This window comes from Oryctolagus cuniculus, chromosome 11 (assembly GCF_964237555.1).
Source record: "Oryctolagus cuniculus chromosome 11, mOryCun1.1, whole genome shotgun sequence".
NCBI classification, from domain to species: domain Eukaryota; kingdom Metazoa; phylum Chordata; class Mammalia; order Lagomorpha; family Leporidae; genus Oryctolagus; species Oryctolagus cuniculus.
In genome coordinates this window covers 27,278,610-27,301,129 of record NC_091442.1, presented here as the reverse complement: position 1 = coordinate 27,301,129, position 22,520 = coordinate 27,278,610, and the positions used below count along the sequence as shown (strand labels likewise).

Genomic DNA, 22,520 nt, shown 5'->3' with positions numbered 1-22,520 from the left:
CAGGCAGTGTAAACACCGGGGCCCTTGACCGTGCAAGGAACGCGGCCACGCCGCCACCTGTGCGCGGACCCCTCCCAACTCACCTCTTCACCGGATGAGTAACTGGGCGCTCAAGGCGCGTAACTGGAGGACCCCCTATCACTACCCCCACCTCGCACAGCCGCAAACTCGGTGCAGCAGAGCCTGCCAGACTAAACGCACAAAGGCGGACCGGGACGGGGGAGGCAGGCAGTCCACCAGACACGGCTGCATCCGGAGGCCTCGGGGCTTCCGGGCTTCCGGGCTTCCGGTCCCCCTGCCCAAAGGCCGGGGCTTCCGGGACGTGCGCGCCGCGTGGGCCGCGCACGCAGGGCGGGGCGTGCGGGGGCGCGCGCGTGCGCAGGCGACGCGCGGAGGGCCGAGCAGAGCCGCGGAACCGCTGCCAGGTCTGCTCTCGGTCCACGCTGCCCGCCTCGCCGCCCGCCCAGCGTCCGCTGCCGCCATGGGAGTGCAGGTGGAGACCATCTCCCCCGGAGACGGTGAGTAGCGGCGTCGGTGGGCCGGGGTGCCTCCGCCGCGCGCATCCGCTCACCGTGCCGGTCTGTGTGTCTGTCTTCTCAGGGCGCACCTTCCCGAAGCGCGGCCAGACCTGCGTGGTGCACTACACCGGTGAGTCTGGAGGGCCCGCGGGGTGGGGAGCTCCGGCCGCACACCCTCTAGTCTGTGTGCGGCCCGCCGGCGCGGCCTGGGGACCTGGGGCGTGGCGGCAGGGAGGCCCGCGTGGCCCGAGGCAGAGGCCTGGGCGGTGGCTGCTCCCCGGAGGGGCAGCCTCGGGCCTGCCGAACCCGGGAGGGTCCGAGCCGGCGGTGGGGAGCCTTGGCTGCGGGCTAGGCTCTGCCTTGCGCATTTGAAGCAGTCCTGTGCCTTAGGTGCAGCCATTATGCACACTGCACACAGGAGGAAACTGAGGCTTGGCGAGGGAAGTCATTTGCCCAAGGTCACACGATCTGGACTGGGCAGAGTCCTGGCCAGGGCCCGTTGGGAGGGATGTGTAGCATTTCTGTGCTACCCCCCGCTTCCGGCGCTCGCTTCAGTGGAGCCAAGAGGGACGAGGTAATTCCGAGTCTACAGAGCTGCCCCTCACCTCCGAGAACTTCGCGGGCAGGGAGTGCACGTCCCACTTCCCAGGTCATTTCTTCGGCTCAGCCTGGCCTTGGGGGAGACAGATGTGCACGGTTTTGTTCCTCTTCCTTTCGAGCCATTTACAAATCCGAGCCTCAGTGGCAGTGGTGGCTCAGGCTCGTGAAAAGCTGTTCCGCCCTTCCGCGAGTCGTGATTTTCTCATCCCCATTTTAAAGATAAGGAACCTGGAGGCTCAGGGCGGGCACTGCAGAGCTGTGTAAGCCAGGGGGGACTGGGAGACCCCAGCCGGGATTCAGACATCAGAATTGTGTGTCTTGAGACCATCTTTTTACTCCATGCCCTTACAAGGACCTCTTGGGTGGTGGGGGGGTGGAGGGGGCCGAGCTGGCGCAGACTCCATGGCTGTTGGCTGGGGGAGGAGGGGAGCGATTGGTGTCGCGCAGTTGTTGATCTGAATACTCCCCCCCCCCCCCTTCCTCAGTTCCTCCTCTTTCCTCCGGTTCTTCTCCTGCCCCCTGCCCGCCCCTTCTCCTTCAGGCCAGCAGACTGGTGGGTTCTGACCAAGGCGCTCCGGGACCGCTCGGCCTCTCAGATCTTGGGGGAGGTAGGGGGAGCGGCTCTTGAGGGAAAGGACTTCTCATTGGGAAGGGACAAAAGGCAGCCCGCAGCTCACAGCCCCCTGCCTGTGCCCCTTTGTGTCTGGCCCGTCCCAGTCCCCGTGGGTAGAACTGGGAGCAGGAGGTGGAAGGAGTGCACTGGGGCCTTGGAAAGGCTGCCGCGGGAGGGGGACTGCAGGGAGCAGACTCAGGTCTCTGAAAGAAACTGCAAAGTGATCCTGACATGGAAGTAGCTGTCTTTGTGGCACCTGAGTCTGGTGCTGGGAGGTCTAGCTGGGGAACACCCTTGGCTTTGGTTTGGTCGATTGTGATGAGTGGGGGGAGAGGAGGAGCTGTCGCCTTTTATTTGCAGTGAGTGAGTACTTCATTCTGTCCCTGCATCTGACTGGGGTGACGACGGGCTTACAGGGTGGAGAGGTGCCTGGGGCACCCCTCGCCAATCCCAGTTTCTAAGTCCCGTCACTGGGACCGCAGTCTGTACCCCAGCCCTTGCCTCGTCCATGTTCTGGGGCTGCTGGCAGGGCCAGACAGCAGCATGGAAGTAGGTCCACATTTCACAGTGCCCGCGCTTGGTCAAGCGTCCCGCCCAGCGTGTCTGGAGCCTTCGCCTGTGAGCACAGATGGCGGTGGGACTGGAACACCATCAGGGCTCCCAGTGCCTCTTCAAGTCTGTGTTTTTCTCGCGGGTGGCACCCACCCACGTGTTCCCAGAACAGCAGCAGGACCCTGGTGTACATTAGCACAGAAGCTTGCTTTATTATTTCATTTTGATAAGCTCTACAAAGATGCCTTAGTGAGAAACCAGCTCTGCCTCCTGTTCAGAGTGGATGGTTCTCCAGCTGCCGGGAGGGCGGGAGGGCACCTTTGTTCCCACGGGGTCTTTGCCTCCAGCCTGCGGGGAAGAACCTGTTTGAGGCCTGTGGGGGCGTGGAGGGGTGGGTAGGTGCTGTGAGATCTCATCTGTAGCAGTTAAGCCTTTTAAGTTACTGGGAACAGACTCCATCTGGAGGGAACATGCGCACAAGGAGACTTGTCATCAAGAGGCAGGGCTGGGGGATGGAGGTGTCTTCAAAAGCAGGAGGCCCCAGGAAAGGAGAAGGAATTCCCATGATGGCCCTGGGTTTCCTCTCCTTCCTCTACCTGGCTGCCTCAGGCGTCTGTTCCAGTTTGCATTTTTTTTGCTTCCCTTAGCTGGTGGATAGTGGAAGTTCCCTGCATCCCCGGCCCCGCCCTTCCCTGTCGCGGCTTCCTGGGCTCCGTGTGAGGGTGTCCCTTAGGTTGCTGGCTCAGAGCATCTGCTAGATGCAGGTTTGGGTCAGGTGAGCGCTCTGGATCCAGTCACCTGGCCAGGTGTCCACTACAGCGGATTCAGGGGCAGGTCCAGAGAAAGCCGTGGAAGCAGGGTGGGCCAAATCTCCCCTCAGCCACCCCCGAGATGCCTAGCACGGGCTCACTTTTACCACGTGGCGGTTTTCAGTGCCACTAGCAGGCTGGGCCGCCAGAGATAGCCCGGCTCTGCTGGCCCTCTGCTGCCTTCTGTGGCCTCTCAGCAGTGCCCGGCACAAGGAAGGCCTCGCCTCTGAGGGACACCGGCACCTCCTCCTCCTCGCGGTGCCTGCGGGGAGGTGAACGTTGTGCCCGCACCAACGAAGCCGTCCCAGGAGCATGGCAGGCCTTGCCGTGGGAGGGAGGAGGTGGAAGCAGCGCCCAGTGGGTTCCCACGCCCCTCCCTGCCTCCAGGAGCTGCGTCACTGTGGTCGAGCTTGCCCAGCTGGGTTTGAGTTCTTTTACTCACATCACAGGCCACGTGCCTGCATGGTGAGAAGGACCTCAGGTGGATCGAAGGAATTCTTTGTTAGTCCTCCTGACAGTAGCTGGATAGCTTGTCCTTGGGATCTGGCTCGAGACATCCATAGCGCCCTGGATTGGCTGAAAAAAGCCAAGTGCCCCTTATCCCCTCATCTTGGTCCCAGGAGGGCCATGAGCCTCCCAGGCAGCTGTGGCGGCTTTTCCTTAGCCGCTGTCCCCACTTGGGCCTATTCTGTTTCCTCCGCTCCCCTGCTGGCTGTGTCTGGGTTGGTGATGTCACATCTGGGGAAGAGGGGCTGAGATGGCCTCCCTTGATGGGTGCCGCCACCCTGTGGGGTAGTCTGTGACCCTTTTCCCTCCTGACAGTTTCCTGGGGACTAGGGACATGGCCAGTGAGCTAGGCAGACAGGCCTGCTGTGGCAGGGCTCCGCGCTTGGCAAGGAGACCAGCATGACCACGTGCCACGTTGGGTCTTGGGAGAGAGTGCAGCAGCGTGGGCAAGGGGACGACAGGCGAGCTGCTTTTAGAGAGGGTGGCTGGGACAGGCCCTGCTTGCACTCCGAGGACACCGTGCGGCGGAGGGGGGAGCCGGCACGTGCAGGAAGACTGCTGTGGTCAGAGTGGGCCGTGTGAGGTGGACGTGGCAGGCGATGAGGGGACGGTGGTGCTTGTCCGTGGTTTCCTTTGAGTCAGGCGGCAGCCATTACAGGTCTTGAGCTGATGTGGATTTTTAACCCCCTCTGTTGCGGCTGCTGTGTGGACTGGTGGGGCAAGGGTGTTGGTGCTCAAAGCAAAGATGTATGTTAGCCAGTAAGCACTGAAGGCTGCCATTTTAAATAGACATCAATGAGAAAGGGGCAGTTGAGCAAAGCTGCAGTAGGTAAGGGAGTGAGCAAGAGAGTTTAGGTAGTGGGAACAGCAGGTACAAAGGCCCTGGGGTGGCAGTGTCCCTGGTGTGAATGCAGAACACAGGAAGCAACCTTTTTGGAGTGGAGAAGTGAGAGTAACCAGGTGAGACTGGGGTGGGGCAGCTCTTACACATCTCCTGGGCTAATTTAAAGGACGTTGGCTACTTTTCTGAATGAGATGGGGGCCACAGGAGGATCTAAGCAGCGAAGTCTTAGGGTCTGACTTCTGTTTGGAGACTGCCCATCTGGCTGTAGTGACAGGTTTAGACTAGGAGAGCAAGACTGAAGCAAGGAGACGGCGGAGGGCCAGAGCTCAGGCCTGTGCGCCCTGTACTCCACAGGAAAGGCCTACTGCTCCGCTGCCAGCTGACCAGTTACAGTGTCCCCTCTTCCCCTCCCCGGGACGTCAGGTGGCAGTGTGATAGTATGATGAGAGTGGAAGATGGAGAGACAGGGCTACAAGGGTTTGTTCTGGTCTATGTTCTTTGTATTGCTGTTGGAATCACGTGGGGTCTTCCCATTTTGGGCCCTCCCTCTGAGAATACACACTTGTCATAGGCCCTAAAGGAATTTAGCCAAATTTAGACGCATTTCCAAACTACAGATGGGAAATGAGCTTGCACTGCATTTGTGATCCCTGGAAATGTGGCAGGGGGCACTGGTTGCCTGTTCGGGTAGTGCAGTAGTCAGCTTTCTGTTGCTGTAACTCCGATATCTGAGAGGAGCTCACTGGAAAAGGAAGAGGCTTACTTCCGCTCACAGTTGGAGATTCACAGTCCCAAATCAGGCCACGCCCTTGGTCTGGTGTCTGGTGAGGGCGGTGGATGGGGAACACACACACGGAGGAATCACATGGAGAGACAGGGAGAACTCTCATCCCTGTCCTTTTGGTCTCCTGACCAAGCTGTCACAGACAACTCTCTTAAGGAACCCATTGGAATGCAGCCGCAGACACCCAGAGGGGAGGGGAGGGGGGCACTGTAGGCGTGAGGCTTTTGTTAACACCTTTTACTTACCTAAGTGTAGAATCCTCCTGCCCATCATGATTGGAACAAGTGGGTGATTGGTATGTTAATGACAAAAGTGCTGTGGTTTCTCCAGATGTTTTGTTTTAGACTCAAATAGAAATCACTTGCAAAAGGGCAGTGTCTTTGAGCATGGCTCTGTTGGTGGAGTTTCCTATTGTAGTTCTTTGGAAAAACTTTGTCTTTTTTAAACGTAGAGCAAGGAGTATTGTGAGGTCATCCAAATAGCAACCTTCCCAGATTTTCCGATCCTTTCTGCAGGCATACGGTGGTGCCCTCGTCAGGTCATTTTTCTCTGGCAGTGTCTTTTAGTGACTTGCCTTTATTGAGCCTTTCCAAATAGCCAGCACTGGCCACGCCAATCCAGCTCCCTGCTAATGTGCCTGGGAAAGAGTGGAAGATGACCCAAGTGCTTGGGCCCCTGCCAAGACTGGCAAGAAGTTCCTGGCTTCCATCTGGTGCAGCCCCAGCCAGTGGCCGTTGGGGGTGGGGGGTGAACCAGATGAAAAATCTCTGTCTCTCCCTTTTTTTTTTTTTTTTTTAATTTGACAGGTAGAGTTATAGACAGTGAGAGACAGAGAGAAAGGTCTTCCTTCTGTTGGTTCACTCCCCAAATGGCCGCCACGGCCGGCACTGCGCCGATCCGAAGCCAGGAGCCAGGTGCTTCTTCCTGGTCTCCCATGAGTGTGCAGGGGCCCAAGGACCTGGGCCATCCTCCACTGCACTCCCGGGCACAGCAGAGAGCTGGCCTGGAAGAGGAGCAACCGGGACAGAATCCGGCACCCATATGGGATGCCAGCGCCGCAGGTGGAGGGTTAACCAAGTGAGCCACGGCGCCGGCCCCTGTCTCTCCCTTTCTCTTTATCTCTGTGCTGAAAGTAGAAGTCCTTTCCTCCCTCTCCCACCTGGGAGGCTTGGGGTCACTTGGTTTAGGTCTTTGGTTTTTTAATCTTAAACTTTGCGTCTTTTGGTTCCTACAAGACGCTGCCTGTGAAGACCTGCAGATTCATGCGCAGCGGTGAAACCGCATTGTGGTCACAGTGAATCGGAGCTTTCGCTGTGGCACTGAAGCCGTCATCTGCCTCCTGCGCTGTCTCCCCTTAACCCAGAGTGCACTGGAAGCAACTCCATGTCTGTCGGGTTATTAGTGAAATAATAACCCTATGAATATCTGATTCCTAGTTTTGGGTCTTCACCATTTTTTTTATGTTCTGTGGCTTGGACCAAGCACCAGCAGCAGTCTAGGGCACTTGTCTGCCCAACAGCTGCTGCCCGAGCCTGCCTCCGCCAGTTTTCTCAACAAGAACAAGCTCAGCTACGCAGCAGGAAGGAGTGGGCTGCCGTGGCGCTGACACACTGGAGGCTCTCCCCATGCCCCCTATCTGTTTTAAGCCCTGCTGCTCCTCCCAGGCTGTGAATATGAGTCTCCCCCAAAGACCAGCTCAGCAGTCAGAAGGAGACCCAGGCCAAAGTGACAGCAACAGCCTCTGCCGGTGAGCCATAGCTTTCGTTCCTTTCTTAGGCCGGAAACCCCCAATTCCTACAGTGTCCTCACTGATTAGTAACTTAAAGGTACCGAGACTCGAGGTGGCCATTGTGGGATTACCTCTGAGATGCTTTTTACCACGTAGGGAGGAAGCTGTAAATAATGGAAGCCTTGTGCTTTCCTGCTGGTTCCTAAAAATCATGCCAATGAAGCAGGTCCAGAAGTGCTCATGAGTGGCGGTATTGCAAGTACCAAGGGCTGAGGCCAGTGCCATGGCGACACAGAACTGACTGCAAGTCTGCATTCAGTTCAGAGAGCCAAGAATTCATACTTGAAATCAAGAATGCAGGGTTAGAGGCGGGTGTTGTGATGTAGCTGGTTAAGCCGCCACTTATAACGCCTAGGGAGTGCTGGTTTGAGTCCTGGCTGCTCCACTTCCAATCCAGCTCACTGCTAACATGCCTGGGAAAGCAACGGAAGAGGGCCCAACTGCTTGGGCCCCTGCCACCCACGTGGGAGACCCAGACAGTTGCTGGCTCCCGGTTTTGGCCTGGCTGAGCCCAGCTGTTATGGCCATTTAGGGAGTGACCCAGTGGATCAAAGATCTCTGTGTCTGTTTCTCTTGCTTTGCCTTTCAAATTAAATAATAGATAATTATTTATTTAAGAAAAAAAGCATGTGGAGCTCTGTGGCAGTTTCTCGGTCATGAGGTGTAGTCTGGCTGCAAACAGCAGGCAGTGCCGGGCCTGTCTCTGCCAGGAGCCCTCCGAGCGTCAGGAATGTCAGCTGTCAGGGCTGCCCTGGGACCTCAGCTGCCTCCTCTCTGAGGATCGTGCTTTCTCTAGGAAATGATGGCACCAACCCGGCAGGCGGTTTCACTGTTCAAGGGCTCCAGGTCCTGGCACAGAGATCTCTGAGTTAAAATTGGAGCCACTGCTGGGATTTGACCTGTTTCCTGCCCTCCATTTTACTGAGGCATGACTGACATCCAGTAAATGCGCAGGTCTACCTTTCACAGATTTGAACGTTGACTCCCCTTGGAGTTCTGCCTCCTGCCCTCTGCTCCCAGCCGCTGCTTGTCTGAAGTTCTGTGCAGAGAGTCAGCCAATGGGTGCTCTTGTCCAGCGTCTTTCTTCAGTTATTGCTGAATCGTTTTCTGGGTGAGGATAGAACTTATTTATTGATGTATCAGTTGTGGAGATTTGGGTTGGTTCCTAGTTATGGAGTATTACAAATAAATGTGCTTGGAAGATCAACATGTGAGTCTTTGTATCAACATAGCCTGTCACTTCCCTTAGATAAATATTCAGGACTAGGAGGCTGGGTCAGAGGGGCGGTGTGTGTAGCTTAACGACCCAGGTTTCCTGGAAGCTTCCTCCCTTTCTTCCCATCAGCGGTGCATGAGAACCCCAGCTCCTTCACTTCCTCTGGAATGCCCGGTAGGGTCAGTCTCGGTTTCACTCCAGTCACCAGGGTTGGGTGTCTCTCCGGGTGGTTCAATGTGCGTTTTGTGATGAATGGGAATGTTGAATACCTTTTATGTAACCTGTGCGAAGTCCTGTATTAGATACTATGCTTTGCAAAAATCTTCCCCTGATCTGTGGCTTATCTTTTCATTCACTAAGTGGTGTTTAAGTACAGAAGTTTTTAATATTGATGCAGTTCCAGTTATTTTGTGGATTTTTGACATTGTATCTAAGAAATCTTTGCCTAACCCAAGGTTACAAAGATTTCCCCATGTTTTCTTCTGGACATTTTGTAGGTTTAGCATTTGCGTTTAGGTCTGTGATCCATTTTGAATTAATATTTGATTCTTAGAAGTTACTTAGAAACAGTCTGACTTTTGTGGTTCTGGAGCAGTGCTCAATTTAGGGCTGATTCCTTATTTCCCACTAGCACCCTGCCCAGGTGCCTGATGAACCGTGAGCTTCCTAGCCTGGGCACTGTTCCTGCAAACCCTGGAGTGGTTCTTTTCCTGGCCTTGAGTACTTAGTTGCTAGAGCATGTGCACGGATCAGTCTTGACTGATCAAGGCAGGCACTCTGCAGGTCTTTCCTGCGGTCCTCCCTCCAGCTGCCTGGAGCTTCGTTCCACTCCCCTGTCTTGGGAAATACCCCAAGGACATAAGGTAGAGCTATCAGAGGGCTCACCATGTTGCCCTCTACCGCCCAGGGGTGCTGTCTTTCATCATGGGTGCCTAGTGCTTGGTTGTTATTTATTCATTGCGGGTTGGTTGGTTTGGTTGCTTTGTGGTTGTTTCCAGGACAAATCCATCCCTGTTCTTCCGTCTTGGCCAGAAGTGGAAGTCCTCACTACCCGTTTTGACATCACAGCTTCTACATTTTGCATTCAGTGCCAACCAGTATAATTCCCATTCTAGACAACTATGTGTATACTCATTCCTGCTGCTTTTGCCGCTGCTGCTTTTTTCTCCCCTAATTTTTTTTTCTAAGATTTATTTATTTATTTGAAAGTCAGAGTTACAGAGAGAGAGAAGGAGAGGCAGAGACAGAGAGGTCTTCCGTCCCCTGGTTCATTCCCCAATTGGCCACAATGGCCGGAGCTGTGCTGATCCGAAGCCAGGAGCTTCTTCTGGGTCTCCCACGTGGGTGCGAGGGCCCAAGGACGTGGGCCATCTCCACTGCTTTCCAGGCCACAGTAGAGAGCTGGATCGGAAGAGGAGCAGCCAGGACTTGCGCCTATATGGGGTGCCGGCACTGTAGATGGCTTTACCCGATACACCACAGAGCCAGCCCCTCTCCCCTAATTTTTATTATGTATTTTACTTCAGAGACAGAACAAGTTCCCATCTGCTGGTTCACTTCCCGAATGCCTGCAAAGGACCAGGGTTGGGCCAAGCTGAAGCCAGGAACTCAATCCACATGGGTGGCAAGAACCCAACTTCTTGAACCTGTACCACCCAGGGTGCACATTGGCTGGAATCTGAAATAAGGATCAGTGGATCAGTCCTGGGACTCAACACCAGGCACTGTGGTAGGGGATGTGGGCAGCCTAGGCTGTGAAACTAAACATCACACCTGCCTGCTTATCACACACCACTCCCCCTCCTGCATCCTTTCCCCTCAGCCAGCCCTCTCACAGCCATGTGCAGGGTGGCCTGTGACTCCTCCCTCGTAAACTCCATTTCCAGCAAAGGCTTGTCCTAGAGCTCATGTCAGTTGTGTGACACCCACTTTGTCATGTGCTGTCCTGATACTACGTTGTTTTTTAAGATTTATTTATTTATTTGAAAGGCAGAGTCACACAGAGAGAGTGGGAGAGACAGAGATCTTCCATTCACTGATTCAGTCCCCAAATGGCTGCAATGACCAGAGTGGCACATTAGCAGAGAGCTGGGTCGGAAGTGGAACAGCCGGGACTCAGATTGGTGCCCATATGGGATGCCGGTGCTGCAGATGACGGCTTTATCTCCTGCACCACAGCACTGGCCCTGCAAATTTTGTTTATAAAGAAATAAAATCGGCCGGCGCCACAACTCACTAGGCTAATCTCCACCTGCGGTGCTGGCACCCTGGGTTCTAGTCCCGGTTGGGGTGCCAGATTCTGTCCCGGTTGCTCCTTTTCCAGTCCAGCTCTCTGCTGTGGCCCAGGAGTGTGCAGTGGAGGATAGCCCAAGTCCTTGGGCTCTGCACCCGCATGGGATACCAGGAGAAGCACCTGGCTCCTGGCTTCGGATCAGCGCGGCACCAGCCGTAGTGGCCATTTAGAGGGTGAACCAGCAGAAAAAGGAAGACCTTTGTCTCTGTCTCTGTCTCTCTCTCACTAACTCTGCCTGTCAAAAAAAAAAAAAGATAAAAAAAAATTAAAAATGGGTGTGTGTACTAGGTCCCAACATCAAGCACAAGTCTGCTTGTCAGATCAGTGGTGGCTGTTTGTGGTCTTGGTTGTTTGTCACTCTTCCTAACAGCAGCACTGCATTGGGTTGTACTAAGTAAAGGTTTACTGCTTACCATTTGGGTTAGTATTCTGTACAAGCAATTAAAAACTCGATTTTACTCAAAGGACACTTTTTATATAAGACTTTTTAATCAGTTTTAGATTCTCAATGAAATTGAAAGGTGAAATTTCCCATATATCCCCTGGCCCACATGTGCATGACTTCCACCCTTTATCAAGATCCTGCACTAGGATGAAACGAGTTAAAAAGCACTCCCTTCCACTGACACGTTATCATCACCTGGGTTCATAGCTACCTTGAGGTTCGCTTGGCTGTGGATGGCTGTGTGCTTAATGACATGTGTCCACCACGGTTTTCACTGCCTTGGAAACCTGCTGTGCTCCATGCAGTCATCGCTCCCTCCCTAACTTCTGGTAACCGCTGAGGTGTTTTGTTTTGTTTTGTTTTGTTTTTTTAAAGGCTTGTGTATTTGAAAGGCAGAGTGAGAGAGAGAGATACTTTCCATCTGCTAATACCCTCCCCTGAGCAAGGCCAAAACCAGAACCGGGAACGCCATCCTGGTCTTCCACATGGGTGGCAGGGACCCAAGTACTTGCTCTAGCTTCTGCTGCCTTCCCAGGCGCACTCACAGGGAGCTGATCAGAAGTGGAGCAGGTGGCACTCAGCCAGAGCTCTGATAGGGGATGCGCCCCAGTGCTGGCCCCAGTGCGCATCTTTACTCTCTCCATAGTTTTCACTTCAGAGCAGACTTTCCTCACTTCAGGACATAATTGGGGCTGGTTCAGAGCATTGGCCTGACCACCTCAAGGTCACACAGTAGCTGCCATAGAGAGCTGCAGTCATCCTCACACAGCAGCATCAGCAGGAAGGAATGACAGGAGCTTTCGTCCTGAATGCCTTTTTTTTGTTATCAGGCAAGACTTCTTGGGAGACTTGAGTAAATTTCACAATAGGTGAAGTAGTGCCTGAACTACGTAAGTCTTGTCTTAGTGCCCAAAGTGGGCCATGTTGCCACCCCATACTAACCCTAATATGGGGGAACGACTTAGATTGATTCCAGTTCATTTCCTAGCCCTGGCTGTTACTGCTCTGGGAAAGTGAGTTGATGTTCAACTAGAAGAGGACAAGAGTCTGGATCAGAGCATAGTTCTAGGTGCCCCTCCAGGCTGGTTTTACCTGGGTTTTGTACAGACAGGCTTTGTAGACAGGACCACTCTCACATGCTGGCCTTGTCCACCAAGTGCTCAGGAAAGCCTGGGCCCCAGCTCGAGGTCTGTTCAAGAGTGCAGACCAGAAAGAGGTTACTTCTGGTTTTCAGTCTCCTTTGTGGCTCACAGGCCCTGTTAGGCTAAATAAAGCCTTTTGCTACAGCCAGGCCCCACTACTCACTGGCTTTGACCTTGGTGGGTTGCTGAGCCCTGGAGTCGGTTTCCTTATTTCTGTTACAAGTAGTAGTCCCAGGAGGGTATGTGGAAAAGCTCCTGGCCTGGCCAGGCAAAGGGATCTGAGAATCCGAGCTGTTCATTGCCTGCACTCACCCTCTACTCTGAGCTCAGTTGGGTTGGGTTCAGCAGGCTAAAGGGAGTGTGCAGAGCGGGTATTGTGGCCAAGGAGACCTCTCTTCTCCCAGGTACTCATTTACAGAGGACTCTTCAAGCCCGGCCAGCCGTTTGTCATGTCTGTTATGAGGTGTTAAATTGTTTTCTGGTGAAGGAATGAGCTAACGGTGAGCCTGCTCCCCAGTTCTCGATCACTGCTCCTGGTTCTGCACTGGCTGTGAGCAGGGACAGCCCCCACCCGCCTGCCCCTCCTTAGACCTCAGCTCCCGACTCCAGGCTTCAGTGGCTGTCGGTGTTGGTGCCCATTCCAGGACATCCGTCTCCCCACCTGCTTTCTTGGGACAGCAACGCTGCCCTCCCCCACTCGCCCGCCCTCGTTTCCTATTTTGTTGAAGTCCGCAGTCTGGTGGCTGTGATAACGCTGTCGGTTCCTCTCTGCTTCCCCTCCTGCTCATGAGTGCTGCTGCTGTTTGACGGGTGGGGACTGTGTCCTGATTTCGCCCCTCCCCTAAATGCACACAGATCCCCATGACACAAGCTGTTCTGACGTGTCTCCTGAGTGAGGCTTACAGCCATGGTGGCTGCGTGCCTTGTGCCTGTCATGTCCATAGCTGGCTGGCCAGGCCACTCTGATCTAGCGAGAGTTCTTGGGAGCCTTGGGCAGCTATCACAATGGGCTGACACTGGCTTCTGGAGGGACGGTGCTGGGGGCGGTGTTTTTGACAGTGGCTTGCAGACGTCTGTCCCAGGGCGGACCCTATTTTCTTGGGATGACCCCGCTTTTCTCGCCTTCCGGGGCTCTGCCTGCAGCTTCCCTTTTCACTGGAGGGCGCACCTGTGTTTGTGTGGCATCTGGGAAGCCGGTCTGGTGGAAGGAATGTGGGCGTTCCAGCCTGACCACTTCTCCCTGCTTCAGCCTCTTCGTTTGTGAGAGAGGGACAGTGCTGAGGAGAGGACCGAATGAGTTCGTCGGGGGAAGATGAGCTTTAAACAAATGGGACTCACAGTTCAGTCCAGGTTGGTTTTTACTTTTCCCAGGAAGATGAGGACAACTCGAGATCTGCCAGCGAGGCTGGACCTTGGGCCCCAGATGTAGGTGTGAGACCCTCGGCAGCAGCCCTCCCTGGGGCTGAGCGCCCGGGGTGCAATAGTGTGTGTGTGTGGGGGGGGGGAACTCGCCCAGCGAACCCAGAGGAGTCTGCCGGCAGCGGAGCAGTGGCAGGGCTGCAGATTAGGCATCATGTCACCGGGAATGTTGCTTCTTGCCCTCTGTGACTTTCAGTGTAGGGCGATGCAGAAGGGAGCTGACATTGTTAGCCTGCGAGGAAATCCGCAAGTTGCTGCAAGATCCTGACAGGGGCATTTATATTCCGCATCTCCAGAGCCACAGAGACCTCCTGCCTCTGCCGGCCCACTCACTGCTCAGCGCAGTCGGGGAAGGACATCCGCACGGCTGGCTCCTTAGGTGCCCAGGAAGTCACAGGAGATCCTCCACGCCCCAGAACGCTCTGTGGGCTGTGAGGGGAACGCTGCCGCTCCTTGTTACTCACGTTACACCTGCCCTTTTTCACAGGGATGCTTGAAGATGGAAAGAAATTCGATTCCTCCCGGGACAGGAACAAGCCCTTTAAGTTTATGCTGGGCAAGCAGGAGGTGATCCGAGGCTGGGAAGAAGGGGTTGCCCAGGTACGTTCTTGGTTTGTTTCCTAGTATCTGCCTTTTAAATTATTTTTGAACATATAGGTAGTTCAAAAATCAAAGGTATAATTAAGTCATATTTTCATCCCACCCCCTCTGCCTGGTAACCTAACAAGTAATGCTTGTTAACAGTGTTTGTTGTGTGTATTGTAGGCGTTCTTGAAGCCCATGTACAAACACATACTCTCATTTTCCCTGTGTTAACATGCACCGTCCATGTTGTTTTCCACTTTGCTTTCTACTACTGTCTCTTGGATGCTTTCTGTACCAGCACATAAAAGAGGAGTACAGGGGCAGAGTGGTGTAGGATGTGTGGGCTTGGGTTTATCTGGCCAGTGCCCTACTGGTGGGCATCAGGGTCATGTTTGTGTTTTGCTGTATTATCAAGGAGCAGAGGTTCGTCTGGGGTGGACTTTATTTGACCTGTGTGCAGGTGTTGCTGTTGGATGAGTTTTTGGAAATTGCTGGGGTGGGTGACTTAAGGGCTTGTGTGCACTGTACCTTGACAGCTCTCGCCCAGTCGCCATCTACAGGAACTCAGATTCTGTCTTCCTCCAGCCCCTCCTGGTAAACTTTTGGACTCAGGGCAACATGATAAGAGGAAAATGGCATCTTGTGGTCGCCTTAATTTGCCTCACTACTGACCATATTGTGTCAGACCATATGGGAGAGGTCAGACCCAGGCACAAAGCCATTTTGTTTGTCTTGGTTCTGTTTTTCCTCACCTCTTCCTTCTCACAAAACTCCCAGGAGACAATAGGAGACCCAGGGCCGCCAGATCTCAGATGTGCTCTGTCTCCCATCAGCTTAGGAATTTGTCTTGGCTTTGCCCAGGTAAAGGGATGCTTTGGCCTGAGACCCTGCATGGGGGCTCTTCAGTCTGTTTCCCTCCCACCACGAAGAAATGGGACTCTACCAAGATGAAAGATTTCTGTCCATCGCCCATCCCAGAATGCACAGGCCCCAGTTCCTCTGTAAATGTCATGGAGTATTCTCCAAATAAGCCGCTTAGCTTTCAGAGATCTTCCCAGGCACCTGGGTTTCCGTTCTGGTGGGGCAGAGGCTGGTATTTGCAAGGAAGAGGATCCGTGTGGTTTACGTCCCCTGGGACACCTGGCCGGCTCTGTCCTGCCTCCTCTCCCATTCCCCACGCCAGCCATTGTCCACCCCATAAGCCATATTTTGCGACTGTTCCAGCGCTGAACAGTACTGTGTTGTGTGGGCTGAGTGCTGTCGCTGCCATCGAGATAACGTTAGCAGCCTGCTTCACGTCGCAGGCTCGGCGAGAGGTGTTGGAGTTAGGGCAGTTGCCCGCACTCCCACTTGGCCCAGAGCTTTGGGGATCAGTCATGGCCCTGTCACATGTGAGGGGAACTTTCCTCCACTGAGTGTCTGCAGCAAGTGAATGAAAAGCCCAGCAAGGGAAGACTGTCCTGTGCCCTTTCCCTTTACTTGGGCTGCTGTTTGGTTTTGCCTGTTTATAGGTTTTAAAAAAATCTATTTGATTAGTGTATTCTGGGCATCTTCCCAGGTTAGCACATTGAAAGCAAGTAGAGTCTAATGGCTAGTCCATGTAGTGAATATGCTGTGAAAACACTCCCTTTGTGATGGCCATTTAACCTGTATGCAGAATATTGTAGAAGTGAAAGGATATGATCGTTTTGGATTTCATTAGACAAAGCCTGACGCTGTTGACTACCTGCCGGTCCTGGTCTGGCATGCCCCAGCTTCTGAGGGGCTGTGAGAAGCAAGGGTCTCAACTGCACCAGAACCTCACGACAGCCTGCAGCTTCTCTTCAGTCCCCACAGAGCCCAGAGTTCACACGTGGAGACTAAACGTAGAGCGAGGCGGAAGGATGCAAGCATAGCAGACCGCCTCTTGCTGTTCAGAAAACAGACCTCTGCACTTACTTGTGTGTTGGATTAGAAACTGAAAAAATACACAAATATATTTAAGTGAAGATTTTTCACTCCACATTTATCACTCTCCACACTCCACACTGTTGTCCTCATAGAAATTGCTGGTATTATTTGTGACCTACCAAGGATGTTGTCTGTTTATGCAGTAGGTAGAAACACATAGAAATATTTGCATAGATAGTAGTATAATATACATGATATATTTTCTCTCAAAAACTCAATCTTTAAAAATTATTATTTTATTGTACATGTTTATAGGGTACAGTCTTAACTGAACACATGCATTCAATGTGTGAAGATAAACCATGTTAAATTAGTTCCATCTCTTTAAATATTTAAAACTTTTGTATTAACAAAAATTGTATATATATATATTGTGTAGAGTGACATTGTAATATACATTTACAGTGTATACTGATCAAATCAGTAACTAACTTTTCCTTCCTAGTGTTCCCCCACACAGTGGTGTAACTGTAGTTAACAATAACCTATTACATATTTTCTGAGCAGATAGGAGCTCTGGGCCAGCATTGGCACAGCAGGTTAAGCCACTGCTTACAATCTTGGCATCCCATATTGGAGTGCCTGCTTGATTTCCAGCTGTTCCACTCCCAGTCCAACTCCTTGTTAATGGCTCGGGAAAACAGAAGATTGTCTAAGTACTCGTGCCGCTGCTTCCCACATGGGAGACTTGAATGGATTTCAAGGCTCCTAGCATTGGCCTGACCCAGCCTTGATCGCTGGAGTGAACAAGGTGGAAGATGATCTTTATATCACTCTGCCTCTCAAATAAATAAATCTTAGAAAGAAAAAAGGACGTTGAGGCTGGTGGCATAGTAGGTTAAGCCTCCACCTGTGGTGTCAACATCCCATATGGGCACAGGTCCAAGTTCTGGCTGCTCCACTTCTGATGCAGCTCTCTGCTGATGGCCTAGGAAGGCAGTGGAGGATGGCCCAAGTGCTTGGGCCCCTGCACCCATATGGGAGACCCAGAGGAAGCTCCTGGCTCCTGGCTTTGTATCAGCCCAGCTCTGCCTATTGTGGCCATTTGGGGAATGAACCAGTGGGTGGAAGACCTCTCTCTCTGGGTTTCTCTCTAACTCTGCCTCTCAAGTAAATATAAATAAATCTTTTTTTTAAAAGACATTGAAGGCTTCAATCTTGAAGTAATGACATATTTTGAAGTATTTTGCTAAGAGTATAAATACAGAAAGTACAGAAAAATAACTCCCAAATATTGCTTTCTTTAAATGCCATGTTTTGGTGGGTTTTTTGTTGTTGTTGTTTTTGTTTTTGTTTTGACAGGCAGAGTGGACAGTGAGAGAGAGAGAGAAAGGTCTTCCTTTTGCCGTTGGTTCACCCTCCAATGGCCACCGCAGCCGGCGCGCTGCAGCGGGCGCACCACACTGATCCGATGGCAGGAGTCAGGTGCTTCTCCTGGTCTCCCATGTGGGTGCAGGGCCCAAGCACTTGGGCCATCCTCCACTGCACTCCCTGGCCACAGCAGAGAGCTGGCCTGGAAGAGGGGCAACCGGGACAGAATCCAGCACCCCGACCGGGACTAGAACCCGATGTGCTGGCACCGCAAGGTGGAGGATTAGCCTAGTGAGCCGCGGCGCCGGCATGTTTTGGTTTTTTAAAAATTGTTTTTATTTGAAGGGAGGAGGGGAAGAGGACTTCAATCTACTCGTTCACTCCCCATTACCCACAACATCCATAAGGTGAATCCAGGAGCCGGGGAGTCCATCCAGGTCTCTGTTGTGGATAACAGGGACTCAAGTACTCGGACCATCACTGATGCTTCCCAGCCCCACTATCTGGAAGCTGGATCAGAAGCAAAGGAGCTGGGTCTCGAACCAGCATTCCAGTATGGGATGCAGGCATCCAACTAGCAGTTTAACCCACTGTGCCATAATGCCTACCCCTAATGTGAAGTTTTGCTCAAAGTGTAGACAGCCCTCCGTATCTGCAGCTTCTGTTTCCAGGGAGTCAACCAACTATGGATTGAAAACATTTGCTTGGGTGGGGGGACAGGGTGCTCCACACAGACTGACTTCTTGGCACTCTTTCCTAAACAATGCAGTGTAGCAGCTGTATCCACAGCATTTACACTGTATTGGGGATTATGAATGATCTGGGGGTGACCCACAGTAGGCAGGTGCCTAGGTAAACACTATGCCTTTTTTTTTTTTTTTTTTAAGGTTTATTTATTTGAAAGCCAGAGTTACACAGAAGGAGAGGCAGAGAGGCAGAGGTCTTCCATCCGCTGGTTCATTCCCTAATTGGCCACAACAGCCAGAGCTGTGCCGATCTAAAGCCAGGAGCTTCTTCCTGGTCCCCCACATGGGTGCAGGGCCCAAGGACTTGGGCCATCTTCCACTGCTTTCCCAGGCCATAGCAGAGAGCTAGATCAGAAGTGGAGCAGCCAGTACTCAAACCAGCGCCCATATGGGATGACAGCACTGCAGGCAGCAGCTTTAACTGCTACGCCACAGCACCAGCCCCACACTATGCCATCTTATACAGGAGACCTGAGCATCTGGATTTCAGCATCTTGGTGGTCCTAGAAGCAATCCCCTGTGGGTTCTGAGGGATGTCGTCTGTGTTCCCTAACAAGAAGTCTGGGGTGACAGACCACTGAAGGGCCAGATGGTGGGTCTGCTGGAGTGATAGCAGTGTCAGTGAGAGCTGGGTGTGAAGGCTGAGGGCCTGACATACAGGTGTGGGAGTCGAGGAGCTTGTACTGCCATTGGTCCCTCGGAGTGTGATGCAGGGATGTGGAGCTTGCCAGCTACTGGAGGCCCTAGGCAGTGCCCTCCTGGCCACCCAGCTCAGCAGCTGTGCTTTTACAGACACAGTTAGGGTGTGTGTCCATCTGAGTCTTTTTCCCTTGTTCTTTTCACAGATGAGTGTGGGTCAGAGAGCCAAACTGACCATCTCCCCAGACTATGCCTACGGTGCCACTGGGCACCCGGGCATCATCCCACCACACGCCACTCTCGTCTTCGACGTGGAGCTTCTAAAACTGGAATGACAGGAATGGCCTCCTCCCTTAGCTCCCTGTTCTTGGGTAAGGAAACTTGATGCTGAAGGGCTGTGACCACCTCAGCTCCTCCCGCGTTATGTCCACTGTTTAACAAGTAGCAGAGAACAGGAGACATGCCACAGGACTTTTCTCACGCACGCTCTTCAGTGTTTATGAGTGTATGCATCAGAGTAGTGGTGGTCACCTGAGGAAAGGGAGACCTCGTGGAGATGGTGCTGTGGAAGCGGCATCTTTGCATATACACAGCTTAGAGCCTCAGAAGTGAGTTGGGGGCCGTGGAAGCAGGCCAAAGTTTTAGTGCCAACATTTTAATTCTTTGGAACTAGGACTCTCAAGGCGTTTGCTCTCCCTTGTTTCCAGAAGCTAGTAAGAAAAGCATCTCTGACATGAACATTCTGTCTTAGTGTGGGCAGCTCTCCCGTCCATACAGTTTGTGGTCATTGCCTGTCAGATGATAGGAGAGGCATTGCTATTTTGGTCCACTAGCCTCAGGGAGCAAGCCCAGGACGCCTGAGGCCAGCAGGCCAGCTTCTTATTAGTGACTGGATAAATGAGGCCAGAGGATGCTCTTGGATCGTACAGTCCTGGAAGGGACCTCAGGCACCTGAGTCAGCCTTCCTGTCTGTGTCACAGGTGGGGAGACTCAGGCCCAGGGAGAAAGCCTCACTCAGTCACATCCAGGAAGGGGCGAGCCAGAACCGGAACCTGTTTCCTGACTCCTTGTTCTACCCTCATTTCTTAGGAAAGCAAGCTCCGTGGCTCAATGACCCCATGGCTTTTGGTGTTGGCTCTAGAAGCATAGACACATGATGTCATTGTCCTCTTTCTAGCTGGCCCAGCCTTTCTCTTCCTCCTGCCCCTGGAACCGGGGGCCACAGATGGGCCGGGTGGGAATACTTGGTTCGAAAATGGCAGTCAGAGCTGCTGGTGACCTTGTCCTGCCCTGGCTGTGTCTAGTGATGGCTTTCTGTTACCTTTGTTCTCTCAGTGGCTTGAGCCCCTCGCACCCAGGAAGGGCAGGCCTTCCTACCAGGAGGGAACCTGTGGCACTTCTCAGAGGCTCCCTTTCTTATTCTTTGAGAAGTGGGTCATTTGAACTTGGACGTGCGGGGCGGTGGGGGGGGGGGGGGATTGTCTCAGGATACCGTGGTTTGGGAGTAGGCTTTCTTTTTTTCTTAAGGGAAAGAGTTTATTGGGGGAAACCCAACAGACTGGAGGGAAGGGGCAAAGAAGGAAAAGAGAGAGAGATCAGGAGACAAAGAGAAAGAGAGGGGAGTAGTAAGTAGGCTTTTCTATAAACCTGATAGGGCAGTGACAGGAGAGACAAAGGCTGCACCTCTCACTGACCTAACCCTCCCACCCACTGCAAAGAATACCTTAGCTTCTCACAGGGGTCCTGAAGTTCAAGAGTGAACCCAGAAAGTTAGAAGGGTGAGTGAATGAACATAGTGAGAACTTCTCCCTGTTTGGTCTAACAGATACCAAGGTAGGGCTGGGGTGCTCGGTCTGGACCACACTGCAGAGTCACCCACTAAGCTTTTAAGAATCTCTTGGTACCTGTTCTATACCCTAAACCAGCTAGTCACGTTCATGTGGGTGGGGGATCCAGGCATTAGTAGGTCTGTCACCATGGCACACCAAGAACAGAGTTGTAGAACTCATGGATGTTTTGTCTCCAACAGATCTGCCATGGAGGGTCTGGTGCTCCAGACACGTGCACATGAATCCATCCGGAGCTTTTCCTGCAGTTCCACGATGCCCTCTGTACAAACATCTGCCCGACTGAATGTGTTCTGTCACTCAGCTTTGCTTCTCACACCCCTACTCCTCTTCCCCTTCCCCTTGTATGTGTGATCACCTAAACCATACGCCATAAACCTCAAGTGACTCGATTTATTCTGTTCTCGTTTTGGGGTGAAGATTCAGTTTCCATCTTGGGTCTAGGTTTCCAGTGAAGATGTGGTCAGGTGTTAACAGCACAAGTGATGGGTTCACTTTAGAACAGGAATTGGTGTTGGGGAACGGGGTTTGCAAGAATCTTTATTTTATTTTTATTTTTTGGATGAGATTTGTATCTATTATGTATTAAACAGTCTTGCTGCGGCACTGCAAAGCCACAGCAGAAGTGAGACGCTGCTGAGGGCTGAGAGGTCCTCGGGTAGAGTAACAGCCCTGCCCAGACTGAAGTGGGGACGGGAGAGCCTTTGCCTCCACAGCCCCAGCCCAGCCTCCCCGGAACCCTCTGCCTCTGAAACTAGATCACTTTCCTGCAACGCTGGACACTACAGGTACCTGTCCCTGGGCCAGCAGGGACCACTGAAGCCTTCTTTGTGACCTGGCTTTTTCTTTTCCCCTCCATCCTGTGGTTTTTCTAGTGGATTTTCAGAACTTTTATAATCTCCTAGCTATCCAAGACTCCCAACACTTCCTAAATTTTAAGAAACTTTTAATTGAAAGTTTAAATTGAAGGTGCTGTTTGTAGACCATCACCCAGCGAAAGCCCGGCCATCACGACACATCCTTGAGTGTTCTCTTGAAAGTGATGCTGGTCATCGCAGCTTCAGCATCTCCTGGTGTTTGATGCTTGGCTGTCTCCGCTGATCTCGGGTTTCCCGGCTCTGCCTCCCACCCCCTTCACACCCCTCTGCTCTCCTGTGTAGTGATTTGGTGAGAGAAACTGTTGCTGCCCCCACTTCGCTCCAGTACCACATGAGTTTCAAGTTTTATTATTGCAATAAAGTGCTTTATGCTGGCTTTTCTCAGCTCTGTCTCATGGTGATCACTTTCAAACCCTGCCCCGACATTTTGGTGTAGGGAGCTGAGGTTGGACTGGTGAGCAGTAGAAACGCAGGGTCTGAGGCTGTGTCTTGCCGAAGACCCACAGCAGTGAATAGCTTTAATGGCCTTCCTCATTGTTCTATCTGGGGTTAGGGGTGAGGGAGAATGAGGGGCAAGAGGCTGAAATGGGCTGGGAGCATCCTCTCCTTACCATCCAGTGACAGTGGAATGCTGTGCGGTTCCCAGGGTTACAAAGAAGCAGGAGGCACTGCCAGGAAGGAGTCACCACGTGGTACAGAGGAGCTCCTTGTGGCTCGACTGTGTCCCAGAAGGAAGGTGAGCGTTTATATCGGTGCTGTTTAGTGACTTCTGGGGTGCAGAAGCCTGCTGTGCACCTGCCCAGTGGCTGCAGTAGCTTCCCTGCTGCCCCTCCTCCACTGTTGCTGAGCTTGAAGGAGAAACATTGCCATGTCCATGTGTCACAGAGCTTACTGTCCAACAAGCCATCCTTTACATCACATTTCAGAGGAGGTGGCTGACATCACCGCCACCCCCCGTGTATATCAGCATACCCCTATCAAAATACAGGGCAGCACCATCACTGGGAAAACCCTACTAGGTTCTTTTCTCAGT

At 52.8% G+C, this 22,520-nt stretch overlaps 1 protein-coding gene across 3 annotated transcripts; it reads left to right on the top strand.

Moving 5' to 3' along the window:
- The first annotated feature begins 345 nt into the window (after window positions 1-345).
- Window positions 346-21,871, top strand: FKBP1A (FKBP prolyl isomerase 1A). Of its 3 annotated transcripts, XM_070051984.1 has the most exons (5): window positions 346-518; window positions 601-648; window positions 14,019-14,131; window positions 18,969-19,133; window positions 20,792-21,871. In XM_070051984.1, exons 1-4 carry the CDS (start codon window positions 482-484, stop codon window positions 19,095-19,097), a joined length of 327 nt encoding a protein of 108 aa, XP_069908085.1. In that variant the 5' UTR covers window positions 346-481; the 3' UTR covers window positions 19,098-19,133; window positions 20,792-21,871. The 3 variants fall into 3 exon arrangements, with proteins under 3 accessions (XP_069908085.1, XP_069908087.1, XP_051700875.1); XM_070051986.1 differs by lacking the exons at window positions 346-518; window positions 601-648 and adding an exon at window positions 1,610-1,726; XM_051844915.2 differs by lacking the exons at window positions 346-518; window positions 601-648 and adding an exon at window positions 13,339-13,462.
- Window positions 21,872-22,520: the final 649 nt, after the last annotated feature.